The sequence below is a fragment of the Petromyzon marinus genome, chromosome 27, assembly GCF_048934315.1.
Source record: "Petromyzon marinus isolate PM22_M1 ecotype Great Lakes invasive population chromosome 27, UKy_Petmar_22M1.pri1.0, whole genome shotgun sequence".
NCBI classification, from domain to species: domain Eukaryota; kingdom Metazoa; phylum Chordata; class Hyperoartia; order Petromyzontiformes; family Petromyzontidae; genus Petromyzon; species Petromyzon marinus.
Genome location: NC_133693.1, coordinates 4392724 through 4408723, shown reverse-complemented (window position 1 = coordinate 4408723; position 16000 = coordinate 4392724). Strand labels below are relative to the sequence as shown.

Here is a 16000-nt window from a genome sequence, read left to right as displayed (position 1 = left end):
GTGCTCGCCTAACAGCACTTGCCCAAAAGTATGTTAAGTTTATTCGGGGGATCTCTGTCTTTGGGGTGTCAGTGGCTGTGTGTGTCGGAATCTGTGAGTGACAAGGTGGGGAGCGGTAGTGTAGCGGGCAGCATACTGTGCTATGAACCCGGCGATCTGAGCTCGATTCCCGCTTACGACCAATAACAGTAGCGAATATTTCACTGGTCCTGGACCTCCCCTAGGTCGACTCAGCCTCAAATGAGTACCTGGTGCGGTGTGTCAACATCGCCACTCGGGAGACAAAGGCTACTGGGCGTGGTTCGGCCACATCACACCCCCGGGTGCCGTGCCGGCCTTAATAGGTGCTCGCTAACAGCTCTTGCCCCAATCTTCTGTGTAGGCTCTACGGGGGATCTTTGTCTTTGCATGCATATGGCCACAATCACCATCTCCAGCCCCAGCACCGTGCCAGCGAGCTTGGCCGCCGTTCAATCGTTTCACATAAAAAACCGTCCCATATGAACGGGCTTTGGTGACAAAGCATTTATCAAACGCAACATTGTTTTGCCGTGGTTAGCCGCTCTCTTTAGAGCGGTGTCTCATAGCAACACGTGCACAGAATGCGCTCACCACTCACTCTTGTCTCTCGCAGCGTACAGTCACGTGCACAATGATTCCCCCCCCCCCCAGTGTAGCCTTCGCAGGACTGTTGGGGCAAGTGCTGTTAGCGAGCAGCACCTATGGAGGCCGGCGCGGCACACGATGGGGTTGGGGGGTGGCCAAAACCGTGCCTTTGTCTCTCCCGTGCTGATGTTTTACACAGCGTACCAGATACTCGTTGAAGTCAAGGTTCTGGTTCAGATAACCTTGCAACCGGCGTTGGCCCATGAGCGGTAGTCGAACTCTGGTGGCCGGGTTCGTATTCGCAAATGAGTTGAATTTTCCACGGACGTGATGCCGTGCGCTAACCACTGCGGCGCCGCACACTCGCTGTGCTGGAGACACTGCCGTGCGTGTCCGTACGTTTTGCTGATCTCAGCCAGAAGCAAACTGCGCAGCTGTGGCTTCACAAGGCGATGTGAATTTGGCTTGGGGCCATGTAGGGCCAGGGGGCGGTTTAATCATTTTTGCTCATTGAGTGTGATGTCAGTAAGCACAGTTCTGGTTCTGTAGTGTAAAACAATCTCGTGCTTCCTGAGCTGGTGTGTGGATGGTGGTAGTGTTTGCGGGTGTGTTTCGATGTTGTGTGGGTGGTGGTGTATCTGTGGTGGTTGGGTGGTGGTGGTGGTGTCAGTGGTGGGTGGGTGGGTGGTGGTGTTTTTTTTGATGGTAGTGGTGGGGTGTCGATGGTGGGTGTTTAGTAGTGGCAGTGGTGTGTCTGTGGTGGGTCGGTGGTGGTGGTAGGGCTGTGCAGATGATAGTGGTGGTGTGGGTGGTGGTGGTGTGTGGGTGGTGGTGGTGTGTGGGTGGTGGTGGTGTGTGGGTGGTAGTGGTGTGTGGTGGTGGTGTGGGTGGTGGTGGTGTGTGGGTGGTGGGGTAGTGTGTGGGTGGTGGTGGTGTGTGGGTGGTGGGGTAGTGTGTGGGTGGTGGTGGTGTGTGGGTGGTGGTGTGTGGGTGGTGGTGGTGGTGTTTGGGTGGTGGTGGTAGTGTGTGGGTGGTGGTGGGGTGGTGTGTGGGTGGTGGTGGGGTGGTGTGTGGGTGGTGGTGGGGTGGTGTGTGGGTGGTGGCGTGTGGGTGGTGGGGTGGTGTGTGGGTGGTGGGGTGGTGTGTGGGTGGTGGGGTGGTGTGTGGGTGGTGGTGGTGTGTGGGTGGTGGTGGTGTGTGGGTGGTGGTGTGGGTGGTGGTGGTGTGTGGGTGGTGGTGTGTGGGTGGTGGTGTGTGGGTGGTGGGGTGGTGTGTGGTGGTGTGTGTGTGGGTGGTGGTGGTGGTGTGTGGGTGGTGGTGGTGTGTGGGTGGTGGGGTGGTGTGTGGGTGGTGGGGTGGTGTGTGGGTGGTGGTGGGGTAGTGTGTGGTGGTGGTGTGTGAGTGGTGGTGGTGTGTGGGTGGTGGTGTGGTGTGTGGGTGGTGTGTGTGTGGGTGGTGGTGGTGTGTGGGTGGTGGTGGTGTGTGGGTGGTGGTGGTGTGTGGGTGGTGGGGTGGTGGTGTGTGGGTGGTGGTGTGTGTGCTTCCGGGCTGGTTTGGCGCATACCCACAGTGGGAGACATTGATGTGACGCAGGGAGAAGCAGAGGCAGTTATGACCATCACGGGACGAGGCAGGTGTGTGCACGTCGCTGGGATATTGCTTTTCCCCCCCAAACACCGGCGCTCGACGATCGCGGAGGGCGTGGGATCGGCGCGCTTTGAGACGAATTGAATCCGTGAAGGAAAACGCATGAGCCACGCGCGCGTATGTGTGTGTGTGTTTATTTTTCATTGTGATATTTTTTTTTATTCCGTCTGTCCCGGCTTGCGGCGGTGGCCGAGGAGCCGACCCCCCCTCCCACCCGCGACGCGTTGAGGCTCGGCCATCGATACGAGTGACCTTCAGCCGGTCCCCACACCCCTTCCCCCCCCCCCCCCGCGGCGCGGTTGAAAAGCGGCCGAGCGGTTTGTCCCCGTCAAAACTCCGCCGCCGCTGGCGGCGTTCACCACTCAATTTGCCCGCACGCTCGTTCGCTCGTTTATTTATCACCGTCCTCATCACCGTCATGAGGATTGGTCAAACAACCCTCACATGACCGACACTTTGTGGAGATGCCTAATCAGTGCATTTTTAAATCTCGATTGAGAACTAATTTCTTTTTAAACTGCCCTTTGTCTTTGGTTTGTTGTCCTTCTCCCGCACCTGCGATTAGCACGGTTGGCTACGTACAGCGCGAATGAAGTCCAACGTACATACGTTAGATTTAGAAGAAATAAAAAAAGCAATGGATGTAAATTACCACCACTGTTATATACAAGATTTGGCACTTTTTGTTCTTGTTCCATTGTCCGTTTTTGAGCGCCAGACAGAGGCACATGTGGAAGAGAGAATGGGCAGCAGGGTTTCCTCCGCTCGGAAAAGAGGGCTCGGACAGAAACACGTCACCCGCAAGGGGACGGTAGTCAATGATCGAGCCTAACCATGGGGGGAGTTGGGCAGCCAGGGAGCGAGGGAGGCAGGGAGGGAGGCAGGGAGGGAGGCAGCCAGGGAGCGAGGGAGGCAGGGAGGGAGGCAGGGAGGGAGGCAGGGAGGGAGGCAGCCAGGGGAGGCAGGGAGGCAGGGAGGGAGGGAGGGAGGCAGGGAGGGAGGGATGGAGGTCCACCGCAGTGAGACGCAGCGGCGATCAGTCGAACGTCGCAAGACCGCCTAGAGATGGCCGACGGCGGCGACAGACGACCTTCAGCCCCGACTGCGAGACAAATAAAGATCCTGATACGTTGACGGCGCTCGCTCTCTCGCTCTCGTGCCGAACGGCGGAGGGCGATCGGTCTCGCTGGGGGGGTGGGGGGGGGGCGCGTTCCGCCATTAGCGCGATGGGCGGCGGCCGCGGGGGGCCGCGCTGCCGCGCAGGGATCGAAGCGGGGGTCAATGACGCTTCTCGTTTGGCGCTAACGGCGCTTTCATTACGGAGAGAGAGAGAGGGAGGGAGAGGAAGACCCTCTTTTTTTGCGGAGGCTGCCTCGGAACATTCCTCCAGGGGTGTCATTTAGTTACATTTAATAATCTAATAATAACCTTCTGTCCCGGAGCCTCATTTAAATATAAATTGCGTGTGCCGCCTCCCATGCCCGCCAGTGACATTGACTCCCAAAAACAAACTGTGACAACGACACGGGGCCGCTGCTGGGCCCCCTCGCAGCGCCAGCGGCAACAAAGTCCCTCGACTGGCCGGACTGCCTGCCCGGCCATCCCACCACCAGACAAGAAAGATCCCCCCCCCCGACCCTCCACGTTCTGCCCCCCACCCCGCTAGTACCAGCGCCACGCTCGTCCACCTTTGTCTCTTACTCCCCCCCCCTCCCTCGTGTAGTCATTGTAAAAGGCGAATGTTGTTAGCGGGGCACCTATTGAGGGAGTGGTGTGGCTGCAACCCAGCCCGGCCGCTTTTCTCCCCCCTCCCACCGTGCCGATGTCGTTTTACGCACTGCACCAGGTACTCGTTTAAATGCCGAGTCGACCTTGGGAAGGCACGGGACCGGTTGAGATATTTGCTTGTTCAGGTTAGCCGTGAGCACAACACAGAACACACGCACAACACACACGCCCCTCTGCGTGCCAGCCGGTAGGGATGAGACGGCAAGCAAGACGGAGCGTATACGAGGCAGTGCAGTACAGAACGTAGGACGCAACAAACGAGACGCGCGGTTGAAGTGAGAAAAACAAAACAACATCGGCTATCGAATGGAATGGCGATGCGGAACCGTGCGCGTCTGGGCGAGCGTCTTCCGTCGCACGTCTCCTCGCTGGAGGCCATGCCGGTGCCCCGCGTGCCGCGTCGCGTCTCTATAGCTCGGCGCCCGACGCCGTCTCCCCGCCGCAGGTGGTGACGCTGGAGCGCCAGGTGTTCGACTTCCTCGGGTACCAGTGGGCGCCCATCCTCGCCAACTTCCTGCACATCCTGGCCGTCATCCTCGGCCTCTTTGGGGTCCTGCAGTTCCGCCCTCGCTACCTGGGCCTGGTGAGCCTCCCTGTGCCGTCCCACTCCAGTGTCTTCCCGTGTATCTCCGTGCCCCCCCCGTGTATCTCCGTGCCCCCCCCGTGTATCTCCGTGCCCCCCCCCCGTGTGTCTCCGTGCCCCCCCCGTGTGTCTCCGTGCCCCCCCATGTGTCTCCGTGCCCCCCCGTGTATCTCCATGCCCCCCCCGTCTGTCTCCATGCCCCCCCTCCCCCGTATGTCTCCGTGCCCTCACCCCCCCCGTGTGTCTCCGTGCCCCCCCCCGTGTGTCTCCGTGCCCCCCCCCCGTGTGTCTCCGTGTCCTCACCCCCCCACCCCCGGTGTGTCTCTGTGCTTCCCCCGTGCCACCTTATGCCACCCACGTATATCCTCGTGTCTCCCCTTGCCTACCTGTGCCGCTGCATGCTTCCTCCCAGCGCATCCCCGGGCTCCGTCTATATCCTCACGTCTCCCCCCACCCCCTCCTCATGTCTTCTCCTCGCATCTCTCTGCTGCCCTTTGTCTCCTCGTGCCTGCCACGCGTTGTGTCCCTGCAAGTGCCGTCCACTGCAACCCTGCCCACTGACAAACTCCCCCCTCCCTCCCCCTCCCCCGGCCACCCCCGTGCAGTACGCCGTGTGGACAGTCCTGTGGCTCACGTGGAACATCTTCCTCATCTGCTTCTACCTGGAGGTCGGCGGGCTGTCCAAGGTGGGACGCGCCAATTCCCTCGCTCCGGTGGTGCTGCTGTAGCCGTGATACATTTGACACGTCAGTTCGTCACGTGACTAATTGATTAATTGGCTGTGTCGGGTGGAGGGGGGTGGGGTTTACGACGCATATTTTTACACGATGACCTGACCCAAAAGATAAACAATTATGAAAGGCTACGTATGAAATGTAATATTTTGGTTTCGTCATAGTAACAATATTGCTGTTTATTTCACGAAGCGCCTCTCATTTCGAAATATCTCAAAGCGCTGCGCACAAACAAAATGAAAACTGCACTCGTACAGATAAAATCCAATCGAAATGCAGCACAAACCAATCGTAGCAAGGACGACTACACTCGCACGATAGATTAATGATTTGCCTCTGGTAATTCGAGCACGAAAAAAGTTCACTGTGAAGTTGTTGAACGTTCATCGCACACCCGCCACGAGCATGTTAACGCATATTAGCGGCAATGCAGTGTGTGATGCTTGCGAAAACGCACGCCATCCGCTGCACAAAATCAATAAACGATCCAACGGACTGCAGAATTTATGACGCCATATAATGGCCACGCTGCCAATTTACTCCGAATAGCATTTTGTGGAGAGCACATGGAAGTATCGCAATGGTTGATAGCTACTTAATTACAACTTTAATGACCGAGTTTGCTATTTTGCAAAAATTAAATATTTTTCGGCCGGAAAAATGAGATATGTAGGTAAAGTGAGACATGCGACGATAATGACGACGATGAAGACGATGGTTCAGCAAAACGCCGCGGACGTCACGCGCCGCTACGACGTGTCGCTTAGAACCGCGGTACCGGGGACCGCACGACGCCGGCGGTCCGCCGGAGGGGAGCGGAAATCCCCGGTTCGTTATAAATCAGCGCTGGCCTTTCGAGCCCTAATTGGAGAGCAATCTCACTTTTACAGGCTCTGTATTAAATATGCAAATTGTAGCCTTTAGGGTGCGCGAGGCCCCCGGGTTAAACCTGTGTGTATATCCGCAGTGCGAGTAATTGCCTCCGAGCCGCATGCGTGCTTTTAGCACCGCCGCCACTGCCACCATCCACCCCCCCCCCCCCCGGTTCCCTCCCCCCTCAACTCCCCCCTCACTTTTCCCTCTGATCGCGCAAAGTCAAAAGCGTCGCCAGAAAATGTCGGGACACATCTGAAATTGCCATCGCCTGGCACGCGGCGTTGGCGGCTGGTGGCGGGCGCCTCCCGTTATTGCATCCGCTCTCGTTTCAAAGGGGGCTCGAATTAATTGCCCTTAGCTTCGCGATGAGAGGGGCCCGGCTCGCCGCGGCCGACGGAGTCGCGGGGCACGAATTACTTTCTCTGGCAATGTCGGAGGTGTGCTGCATTTCGGTCGGCTCGTCGGGCATCGGGTGCCACCTGAGCGATTTTGTCGCGAGGATTATCCGCCGACTACCCAGCAAACATGCCAACGTTAGACCGACGTTGGGCATGTGTCAGCTCGCAACCATTGCACCTAAACATTGGCCCGACAATCCGCGTTCACCGGTAGCAGCGACAAATCTTCGCGACTTTTTGGGGACGAGAATATTACGCAGATTTTGGGGTGCGATCCACCGGAATGATGTATTCAGGATCGCGTATGGGTTTACTACGTGTGAGCCCTTGGTCAATCGTCTGGTACAGTTTCGAGTGAACAAACCCCCCCTCCCCCCCCATAATGGTTCTATCTACCTCGTGTGGCATCCGGTGACTTTGTCGAGGTTCGTTCGGCGACTTTCGCCCGAAGTTGACGACTCCAGGGCCCCTGCACCCCGAGGGAGCCGGGCCGTGGGCTGGGGCCCTTGTTCTCACCCGCCCAGGGAGCCTACCCCCCCCAACTGCACCCCGCCCCCTCACCCACTCCCCATTGTTGCCGTCCATCCGTGCGTTGTTCCCGCTCGTTTGTGCAGCGTGGGAGGGCGTTGTTGAAGGACGTCGACCGGAGGCCGTGTGCTGCGCATGCCGCGCCGCGTTCTTCCCGTCGGGTCGCGTGCCCGCGTGGCTCTCTACTCGTCGCTTCGCTTGGCCGGTAGAACCCCATGCCTCGGTTGTGACCGAGCAGCGGCACATTCTTAGCGACGCGCGGGCATTCGACAGCGACGGCAACTCCGCCAGCGGATGTAACGTCTGAATGCGATCTCTTCCAGGGTGGAGTGGCCACAGTGGAAGACCAAGCACCCTATAGAGGGGCTCTGTTCAGCTCCCTCTCGTGGAGTCCCCTTCCACCAGCAGTGGCGTGTGGAGGAAATTGTCGGGTTGCACCTTTACCACCTCTTATCATCACCAACACGATCATGAGGCAGGATCAATCGACCGCTGGATGTAGGCGTCCCCAAGCTGTCGCCGTGACTCATGCGTCCTGCGATGCATCAATCCACGTTTTCCTGAAGGCAATCACATCTCAAGATACCTTACAAAAATGAAAGCAAAGAATGGCCTATGGGTGGGAGGGGGAGGTGGTGGAGGGGCGGTGGTGGGGTGATCGTTGGTCTGGACAGGGAAACGCGGAGAGAGAGCGCCGCCACAGCACGGTTCACGAGAAAGCAACCCAGAAGGAACGGCAACGACGATGATGACGACGACGATGATGACTACGATGATGACTCTGATGATGACGACGATGATGAGGATGACGTTGACGACGATGATGATGACGATGATGATACCGATGATGACGACGATGATGACGACGACGATGATGACGACGACGATGATGACGACGACGACGATGATGACGACGACGACGATGAAGACGACGACGATGAAGACGACGATGATGACGACGACGATGATGACGAGCCCCAGGGATAGCTGGGGCAGCGAGGGCAGCACCAACGAATCCCAGGGCAACGTTGAGTAGGGGGTGTTGGGGGGAGGGTGGGGATGTAGGGGGTGACCCCAAGTGTGCGACTCCGGCAAGCACACGAATGTCCGTCTTGACATTGCTGGCGGTGAAAAGTCGAGCGCGGGCTTGCTTTTATTTCTCGTTGCGATCGCGGCCGTGGCCCTGACATTCGCGATTAATAATTGCCATGTTTTGGCATTTACTGCGAGTGCATGGCATGGTTGGCGGATGGAACAAAAAGTAGGATCGGAAGGTAAAAAAAAACCCAAAACCCATACGAAGGGGGAAAAACTCCTCCCACAAAGACGACGACCTTTGTTCCGGGAGCTGCCTCGGCCTCGGGTGTCTGGACGCACAACAAAAGGCAGGCGGGGGACAAAAAATCCTCGCCGCCCCTGCTCCGGCCAAAGTCCCAAACCCCTGACGGAAATTTTCCATTCGTTTTATTTATTTCTGGCTGCGATTTTGCATTTGTTATAACCCTCGCGTGCCCAGTGCCTTTGTGTCACCGAAGCCGGCTTCACTTAATCTGGACACAACGGTTGTTTGTTAAATTTCCTAAGATGCTGGCACACCCCTGGTGCTGCTGCTGGTGGCTTAGGTGGCGGGGGGGGGGGGTTAGTAGATTTCTCACACACCAGGAGATGGGTTGGGGGTGGCTCCGTGCGTCCGTGTGTTATTTGCGGAATGTGAGAGCCATGAAGAGGCGACGTCGAGCCAGGAGTTGTGTTCGGTCGATACCCATGAGGTATCGGACACTGCTACCTGTTTTTTCCACTGGCACATCCGAGCTGAGCCAGCGTGGGAGGCCCTCATCGTACGGTTTTCCGGTGCTGTTTGCCAATCCGAGACAGAATCGAAAACTAAACTTTTTATTTTTATTTTACCGGGTAAGGCCCACTAAGCTATATAGCGACCTGGCCACAAATAATCGCTCAACGAAATGGCTTATTGCATGGATATTTATAGCAGCTAAATACTCCAAGCGTGTGACGTTGATTCTAAGTGTGGAGGGAAAAACCGTTAGGACCTGGATAAAAATTCACGCCACCACGGGGGAGAGAGACACACAAACTCCGAATATGCAACAGGCGTCAGGATCAGGATCGAACCAAAGACCTCCTGTTTACCAGGTGATGCAATTAACATCTCGCCACCGTGGCACCCTATGACGCATCGACCTCGCAACGCGAACCGATACCCCTTTTCCATTGTCACATCCGAGACGTGCCAGTGCGGGGTCCCACACGGAACGAACAGGTAGCGCTCCGCCGGCTATGTGTTATGTCAAGCCGAAAGCCAAGCTGTGAGATACGTCGGCCTCGCTCGGCGACCTGAATCTGGTTCGGTGGCGTCCGGCGGCTCCACCGCCACGATTGCCGCGTCGCTCGCGGGCGTCTCGGCAACGTTCGTTGCGCGTGACACCGGCGGCATGGCTCCGGCGGCTCCTGCAGGGGGGGAAATCGCTCCTGGGGGCTTCCCGAGCCACGTGCCCGGCTGGCTCGGCACACCCCCCCCCCCCCCCCCCCGGCGTGGCTCAGTTCTACAGTTGGAAAAAGACGGACGGGAGGGTCAAACGAATCAGAAGGTTTTAATGTCAATGGCGAAGTTACTCACCGTTTACCGAAAAGGTGTTTTATTTATCCTGTTTAACCAGGTGACAGATGTTGAGAGGCCAGGATAGTTTCATTTGCAAGTGTCACCTGGGGCATTCATTAGCCAACAGGAGGGGTTGCGTGTGGCGGTGCCCGTGGCAAGCAGCGGCTACTGCTGGTCTCGCCGTTTGCTCTTTTTCGTCGTTAGACGGCAGCGGCGATGGGGAAAACGGATCTGCTCGGAGCGACGCACGGTATTGATTTGCGGCCGCGTGCTCGCTCGCTCGCTCGCTCTCCCGTGGGAAGGGGGGGGGGGGAAGCGTTTTTTGTTTTGTCTCCTCGCTGGATGACGGGAGCCTTCACCCCTCCGATTGTTGACGGCGGAATTACGGCCCTCGCGAAACCGTCTTCATCACCATCGTCATCTCATCGCGTTGTCCATCATCTTCCCGCGGTGTCGACTCCGCTGCGCTGTTGTGAAGGGAGTCTCTCCGAGACGAGCCTTTGTCTGCCATTTTTCGCGTCTGATAATTATGATTAGTACTATGAATGATTATGACAGGTGGTATTATCATAACACGACGTGTATAGTCGTGATTTTTTTTTATTCTGCTCTGTGGGCTCTCTCCTCTAACATGTAACGAGGTATGCAGTAGGAATGTTTTCCCGATGATTCGGTTCAGTTCGAAAAAAAAATCCGCCGAAAATCGAGTGTTGAAGATAAATATATGCAGTAGAACCCTTCTTAACGAGGGTAATTGGTTCCACAAAACCGGTCGTTAAGTGATTTTGTCATTAAGCGAGTATAGGAAATACACATTAAAGGCTTAATTTGTTCTGATAGCATCGAAAGTAAACCTTATTCACCCAAAATACTCATTTTATAATCTTCAAACAATACATATTAATACATGAAGATACTAACAACATTATAAACACATTATAAAAAAAAAACTCTGGTTAATCAATGCATTAATGAATTATTTTCTGTCCCGACAACAGCCCGTCATTAACAGAGGAATTGTGGGTAAGCGAATACATTGCGATCTTTGGAGGCCCCGTCGTTCAGCGATTGCTCATTAACAGGGCTTCTAGTGTCATAGGCGACGTTTCACGCAAAGGCCCTTCTTCCTCGCACATAAAGAACGACCATTGCCCGACACGTCACCTCGTATATATTTTTTTTAAAGACCGTACAGCGTTATTGGCGGGAATGGTGTAAATTATTATTTTTTTATTGATAACAACGACACAAAAATTGTTTTATTGCCGCACGATCGGTGGCAGTGCGCCGTGGTTGCCACCGCTCGCCCGCCCGCCCGCTCTCTCCGCTCCGCTTGGGCGCGTTTCCCCCGATAGTGCTAAAAGATGTTTAACGCAGACGCCTTCCGAACGCCGCCACGTCTTCTCGGCCGCGGCGGCTCGTGCGGCGTGCGTTTTTTTTTTTATTAAGCAAGATCGCGCGATCGCGCCGGCTACGGCCGCGTCTACAGCGGCGGCCACGGCGAGATAAACCCGCGGCGTAAAAGGTCACAGCTGCGCAATTTCCTGTCGCCGGCGGGCACGAGCCGGGCCCTGGCCCCTCATGGAAGGGAGTAAGAATGAACGGGGGGAGGAGGGGGGGGGGGCGGAGGTCGCAGGGGGTCAGCCGGTCGGGGGGGTTCGCTGGGGAGAGAGTGGATTCGGTGCGGGTCAAACGAAAAGACGGTGGTTAGGGTCCAGTTGGGTGGCGGGGGGGTCGGTGGGGGGTTGGAGGGGTTGCGATTCTGGCAGTTCTTGAGCTGTGCTGGGATGGCTCGGCACATCTTCAGCGTGGCCCGGTTGTGCGGTCAATGTTCGGACGCGAGGTTTCTCATCATTAAGGGAAACGTTTATTTGATTTTGTGTGGCCATGTGAAAACCCTGCCAGCAGGGGAGGCGCTGATCTGACCGCTGCTGCGTGTGTAAGCCCAGTTGAGTCACGCGCGGTGCAATGTTGAATTTGGAAAAGTTGGACCCTGACGCCGGCACACGATGGCCTGATCTTGGGAATCACTTCAGGGGGTCTTTAACGTCCACGGTGAAGCGGACGGTGTGTCGTAATAATTGTGGTAATTACACCCAAAGTAATAATCGGGGCGGCCGCTAGCTTGGAACCGTGGACCTCTGCAACGAAGGGCGAACGGCGCTGCCGCTGGGCCACCGCCACCGCCCTATTCAGGGGTCTCTGGGTAGTCACCTGTCCAAGGGGTTCAGTGGAGTGGGGGATCAGTGGGGGGGGGGGGGGCGAGGGGTGGGGGGTTACCTTTCGAGGAGGCTTCAGAGGAGGTCTCCTGCAGGGAGGGGGTTCATTGAACAGGTGGCTTCAGTGGGGGGGGGGGGGGGGGGTCACAAGTAGAGAGAGTTTCAGAAGCACTGTTGACTACATACGGTGCGAAAGAAGTTCAACATATATACAGATTGCGGGAGGCAGTTTTGTCGGAACAAAGGTCTCTATTGAACCGTGTCAGAACATTGTATGGTGGAGGCAGCTATCCTCGTGTGGCAGTGGACAATTTAAATTTACCCACAGCATGGCCGTGGTCACCGACCTCAAACCACGGACCCACAGAGAAACGCCACCGCCCGCTCGGATCGTTCGCCGGCAGCGCTTGGGATGTTCACCGCGTGGCGACCCTTGAGTAGACGAAGGAACGGAGAAGTCATTTCAGAGGAGATTGTGTGAAGGGGAGGGCGGGGGGGGGCTGAAGGGGGTGGGCGGGCGGGGGAGCTAGAGGGGATTGCGGGCAGGGGTTGGTCAGTGGGGATCACCTGTAGAGAAGGAGATAGGGGTTCAATGGAGGAGAGGGGGAGTCAGATGGCATGGGGTGCCACCGTGCGCCTGCTGGTGACGGCCGCCGCTTGCCGATCGGCGCTGGCCACCTGCGCCGCTCTGTCGGTGCCGTTCCGCACGGGCGCATGGCGATTGAACCCCGGGGCGTGTCGCCGCCCTTGCCAGCCGACGGTGGCACGGGGGAGCGGGAGAGGAACTCCCCGGGAATCCACGGGGCCTTGGGACGGCGACAGCGGCGGTGGTGGTGGCGGCGTGGCCTTTGACTGATGCTCACGCCATCTCGTGTGCCAAGGGCGTGCCAGGTTTTGTCTTCCCGTCCTCCAGTATTTAACCATCGGTGCTGTGAGCTTCCGGTATTTAACCATCGGTACTGTGAGCTTCAAGTATTTAACCATCGGTACTGTGGGCTTCCAGTATTTAACCATCGGTACTATGAGCTTCCAATATTTAACCATCGGTGCTGTGAGCTTCCGGTATTTAACCATCAATGCTTTGGGCTTCCAGTATTGAACCATTTTTCTGTATTTAACAATAGGTGCTGTGGGCTGTCAGGCGTGTGTGATGTGTAGGGGTGTGTTTGCTTGTCTTTGTCTCTACGTGTGTGGGTGTGTCTTCGTCTTTGTTTGTAGTGGGGAGCAGTAGAACAGCGGTTAGCTCGACAAACTCAGCGACCCGCGTCTCACGACTAACACAGGTGACGATTACCTGAAACAGTCCTGGGCTTCGCCTCGGTCGACTCAGTATCAACGGAGTACCTCGTGTGGTGTATAAACATCGTCATTCGGGAGACAAAGGCGGCCGGGAATGGCCCTAGCCACACCACCACCTCGTGCGCTATTCCAACCTTAACAGGTGCTTGCAAACAGCACCTACAACCTTTTAAAAAGCAATTCTTAAAAGATCTTTATCACCCGATATTACTGAGACCGAGAATCAGTTCGGATGTTCTCAAAGCAGCACAAGCGTTCGCGTTTGCACAGAACGGACTCGGGGGGAAGCAGATATCACAGCGTCACCACAGACGATACATTATCGCGACCTCCGGTCCAAACAGCAGTCGGCGCGGCATCTTTTCCCGCCCGCCCCAATGGCCCTCGACCAACTTTACCGTGTGCTCGTGCGAGCGCGGTGTTCAAATCGTAGGGCGCACCCCGAACACCGTCTGTTTTCACAACGCGAACTCGACCCAGTGCGATTAAGCGAACCAGAACTACGTCGCGCGGGTAGGGGATGAGCGGCCATGACGGCTGCCTCGGTGCAGGATGGCACAAGGTCGGGAATGCTGCCGGATGCTTCTCGATGCTACCCACGTGCCTCGGTCTTTGTCCGGGCCTGCATACGCGTCTCACACGCTGTCACGGACTGTGCTGCCCCCCCCATATTATACGTCATTTGCCACGACCCGATTGTTCCGCAACGCGGTGTTCTTGAGGAACGGAACGCGCGTCGTCGGGAGCGCTTGCTACTCACCCGTGTGCGGCGGTGCGTGCGGTGCGCAGGACAGCGACGTGCTGACGCTCCACGCGTCGATCCACCGCTCGTGGTGGCGCGAGAACGGCCCCGGGTGCCGCGTGACGCCCGTGGAGCCGCCCCCCGGCCGGGAGAGCCGCGGCCTCGCCTACATCTCGGTGCCGGGCTGCCTGCTCGAGTACCAGTACCTGGAGGTGGCGCACGCCGGCCTGCACATCGTCCTCGCCGTGAGGGACCCAGCGCGCACGCCACGCGTGCCTGGCGCAGGCGCGACAGAGACGACGCGACGGACGCACCCGCACGCGATAAGCGCACGCGTGGCGGAGACGCGCGACGGATCCACGCGCACGTACCAAGCACGCGCGTGATGGACGCGTGATGGACGCACGCGCGCGTACCAAGCACGCGTGTGACGATGACGTGCGTCCTCGTCATTGTCGTTGTTGATGTGGTCGTGCGGACCGACGCGTGAGCGGCCATCTCCCTCTCTCTCTCTCCTCACATTCGCCGCACCTGCGGCTTAATGTCTGAAGGACGGCCGTCTCTCCTCACGGAGAGTTTCGTCGTCACGAATAGCTGCGCCGAGCGTAGCGCACGACGCTTGGCTCGGGGGGGGGGGTAGTTTGGGCGGGATTGGCAGACTTGACACGGCAGCATAGGAGTGCAGTACAACGAGGAATTTCGCCGTTCTTAAATGTTTAAATGCGCGAATTCTTACGGCGCCGACGTTATCGACCACAATCCACCCCACCGCGTTCCGAGACAATACGCAACACTGTTCCATCAGAAACGTGCGTGGCCACGTTTAGACTCCAAATCCGATTTTCATAATCTCCCTCTTTTCCTCCTCTCTCTCGCTCTCTCGCCCTCACCCGAGCTCGCACGGTTCTCACATTCCTCTGCCTCTCGGAAGCCTCCATCACTCCCAGCTGTCTCCCGCCTCGCAATAAACACTCCCGGGGAGACCTTAATTTCGCCGAAGGTCGCAGCCAAAATGGTCAGCCTGGCTCTCGACGCTGTATTGACGCGAGGGGGGGGGGGGGTTCGGATTATTTATATAAATAGATATTCCGCCCCCCATCCCTTGAAGCGTGCCCCCCTCTCCCCCCCCTCTCCCGCCCCCCCCAACCCCCCCGGAGTGCTTGACACCGCGTGTGGGAAATTGAATCTGCTGTGGCTGCTGAATTAGCGGCATGGGGAGACCAGTCCAGGCGAGCGCGGCTGAAGGGAGAATTGGTGGGATGTGCCGTCAAAATACGGTCGCTGCAGCTAGCCCCCCAGGGGAGAGCCGTAGGCTCGCAGAGAAAATCCATAGACGTGCGCGGAAACCTATAGACCCGAAAAAAAACATAGACTCGCACGGAAAACCCATAGACTTGCATGGAAACTCATAGACCTGCACAGAAACCTATAGACTCGTATGGAAAGGCATAGACTCAAATGGAAACCCATTGACCTCGCACGGAAACCTATTGACCTCGCACGGAAACCCATAGACTCGCGGAGAGACACGAGGTCCCTTGGAAAGGAAAAAGTTCCACAACTCTGTTTTCTACCCCTATTCCACTCGCACATTCGGGGCGAGCCAGCGTGTGGGACTTCACGACACGGGGTCCTTTTCCCCCACTCTTTGCTGAGCCGAGCCACAACCAAACCATAGTACTCTGGCCTGACAAGACAACATCCCGCACCTCCGGTTAGCAGGGTCGACTACGTGCGGTGCATTCGTATATCCATCCAAATCTGCCTCCGAGCCTAGCAAGGACCAGAGACGGGGGGGGGGGGGTGAAATTAAAAGTACGCGCGACTCGCCCCGTACATCGCGCGTGACGTCAGTCGGCGCGTGTCAGCAACATTCCTTTTGCGCGTGACGTCAGCGGCACGGCTCGGCTTCTGCGATGGGTGGCAAACAAAACAACCGACCTGAGCCGCGTCCTGGCGC

General features: G+C 57.2%; 1 protein-coding gene across 2 annotated transcripts in view; it reads left to right on the top strand.

Annotated features, from left to right (window-relative positions):
- LOC116946500 (sodium/potassium-transporting ATPase subunit beta-1-interacting protein 2-like) overlaps nucleotides 1-16000 on the top strand; it is a 51956-nt gene that overhangs the window by 30592 nt on the left and 5364 nt on the right. For both annotated transcript variants that reach the window (XM_032961454.2, XM_032961453.2), the window contains exons 2-4: nucleotides 4487-4624; nucleotides 5230-5310; nucleotides 14088-14285. In XM_032961454.2, coding sequence (XP_032817345.1) covers nucleotides 4487-4624; nucleotides 5230-5310; nucleotides 14088-14285 — 417 coding nt within the window. The remainder of the gene's footprint in view (nucleotides 1-4486; nucleotides 4625-5229; nucleotides 5311-14087; nucleotides 14286-16000) is intronic.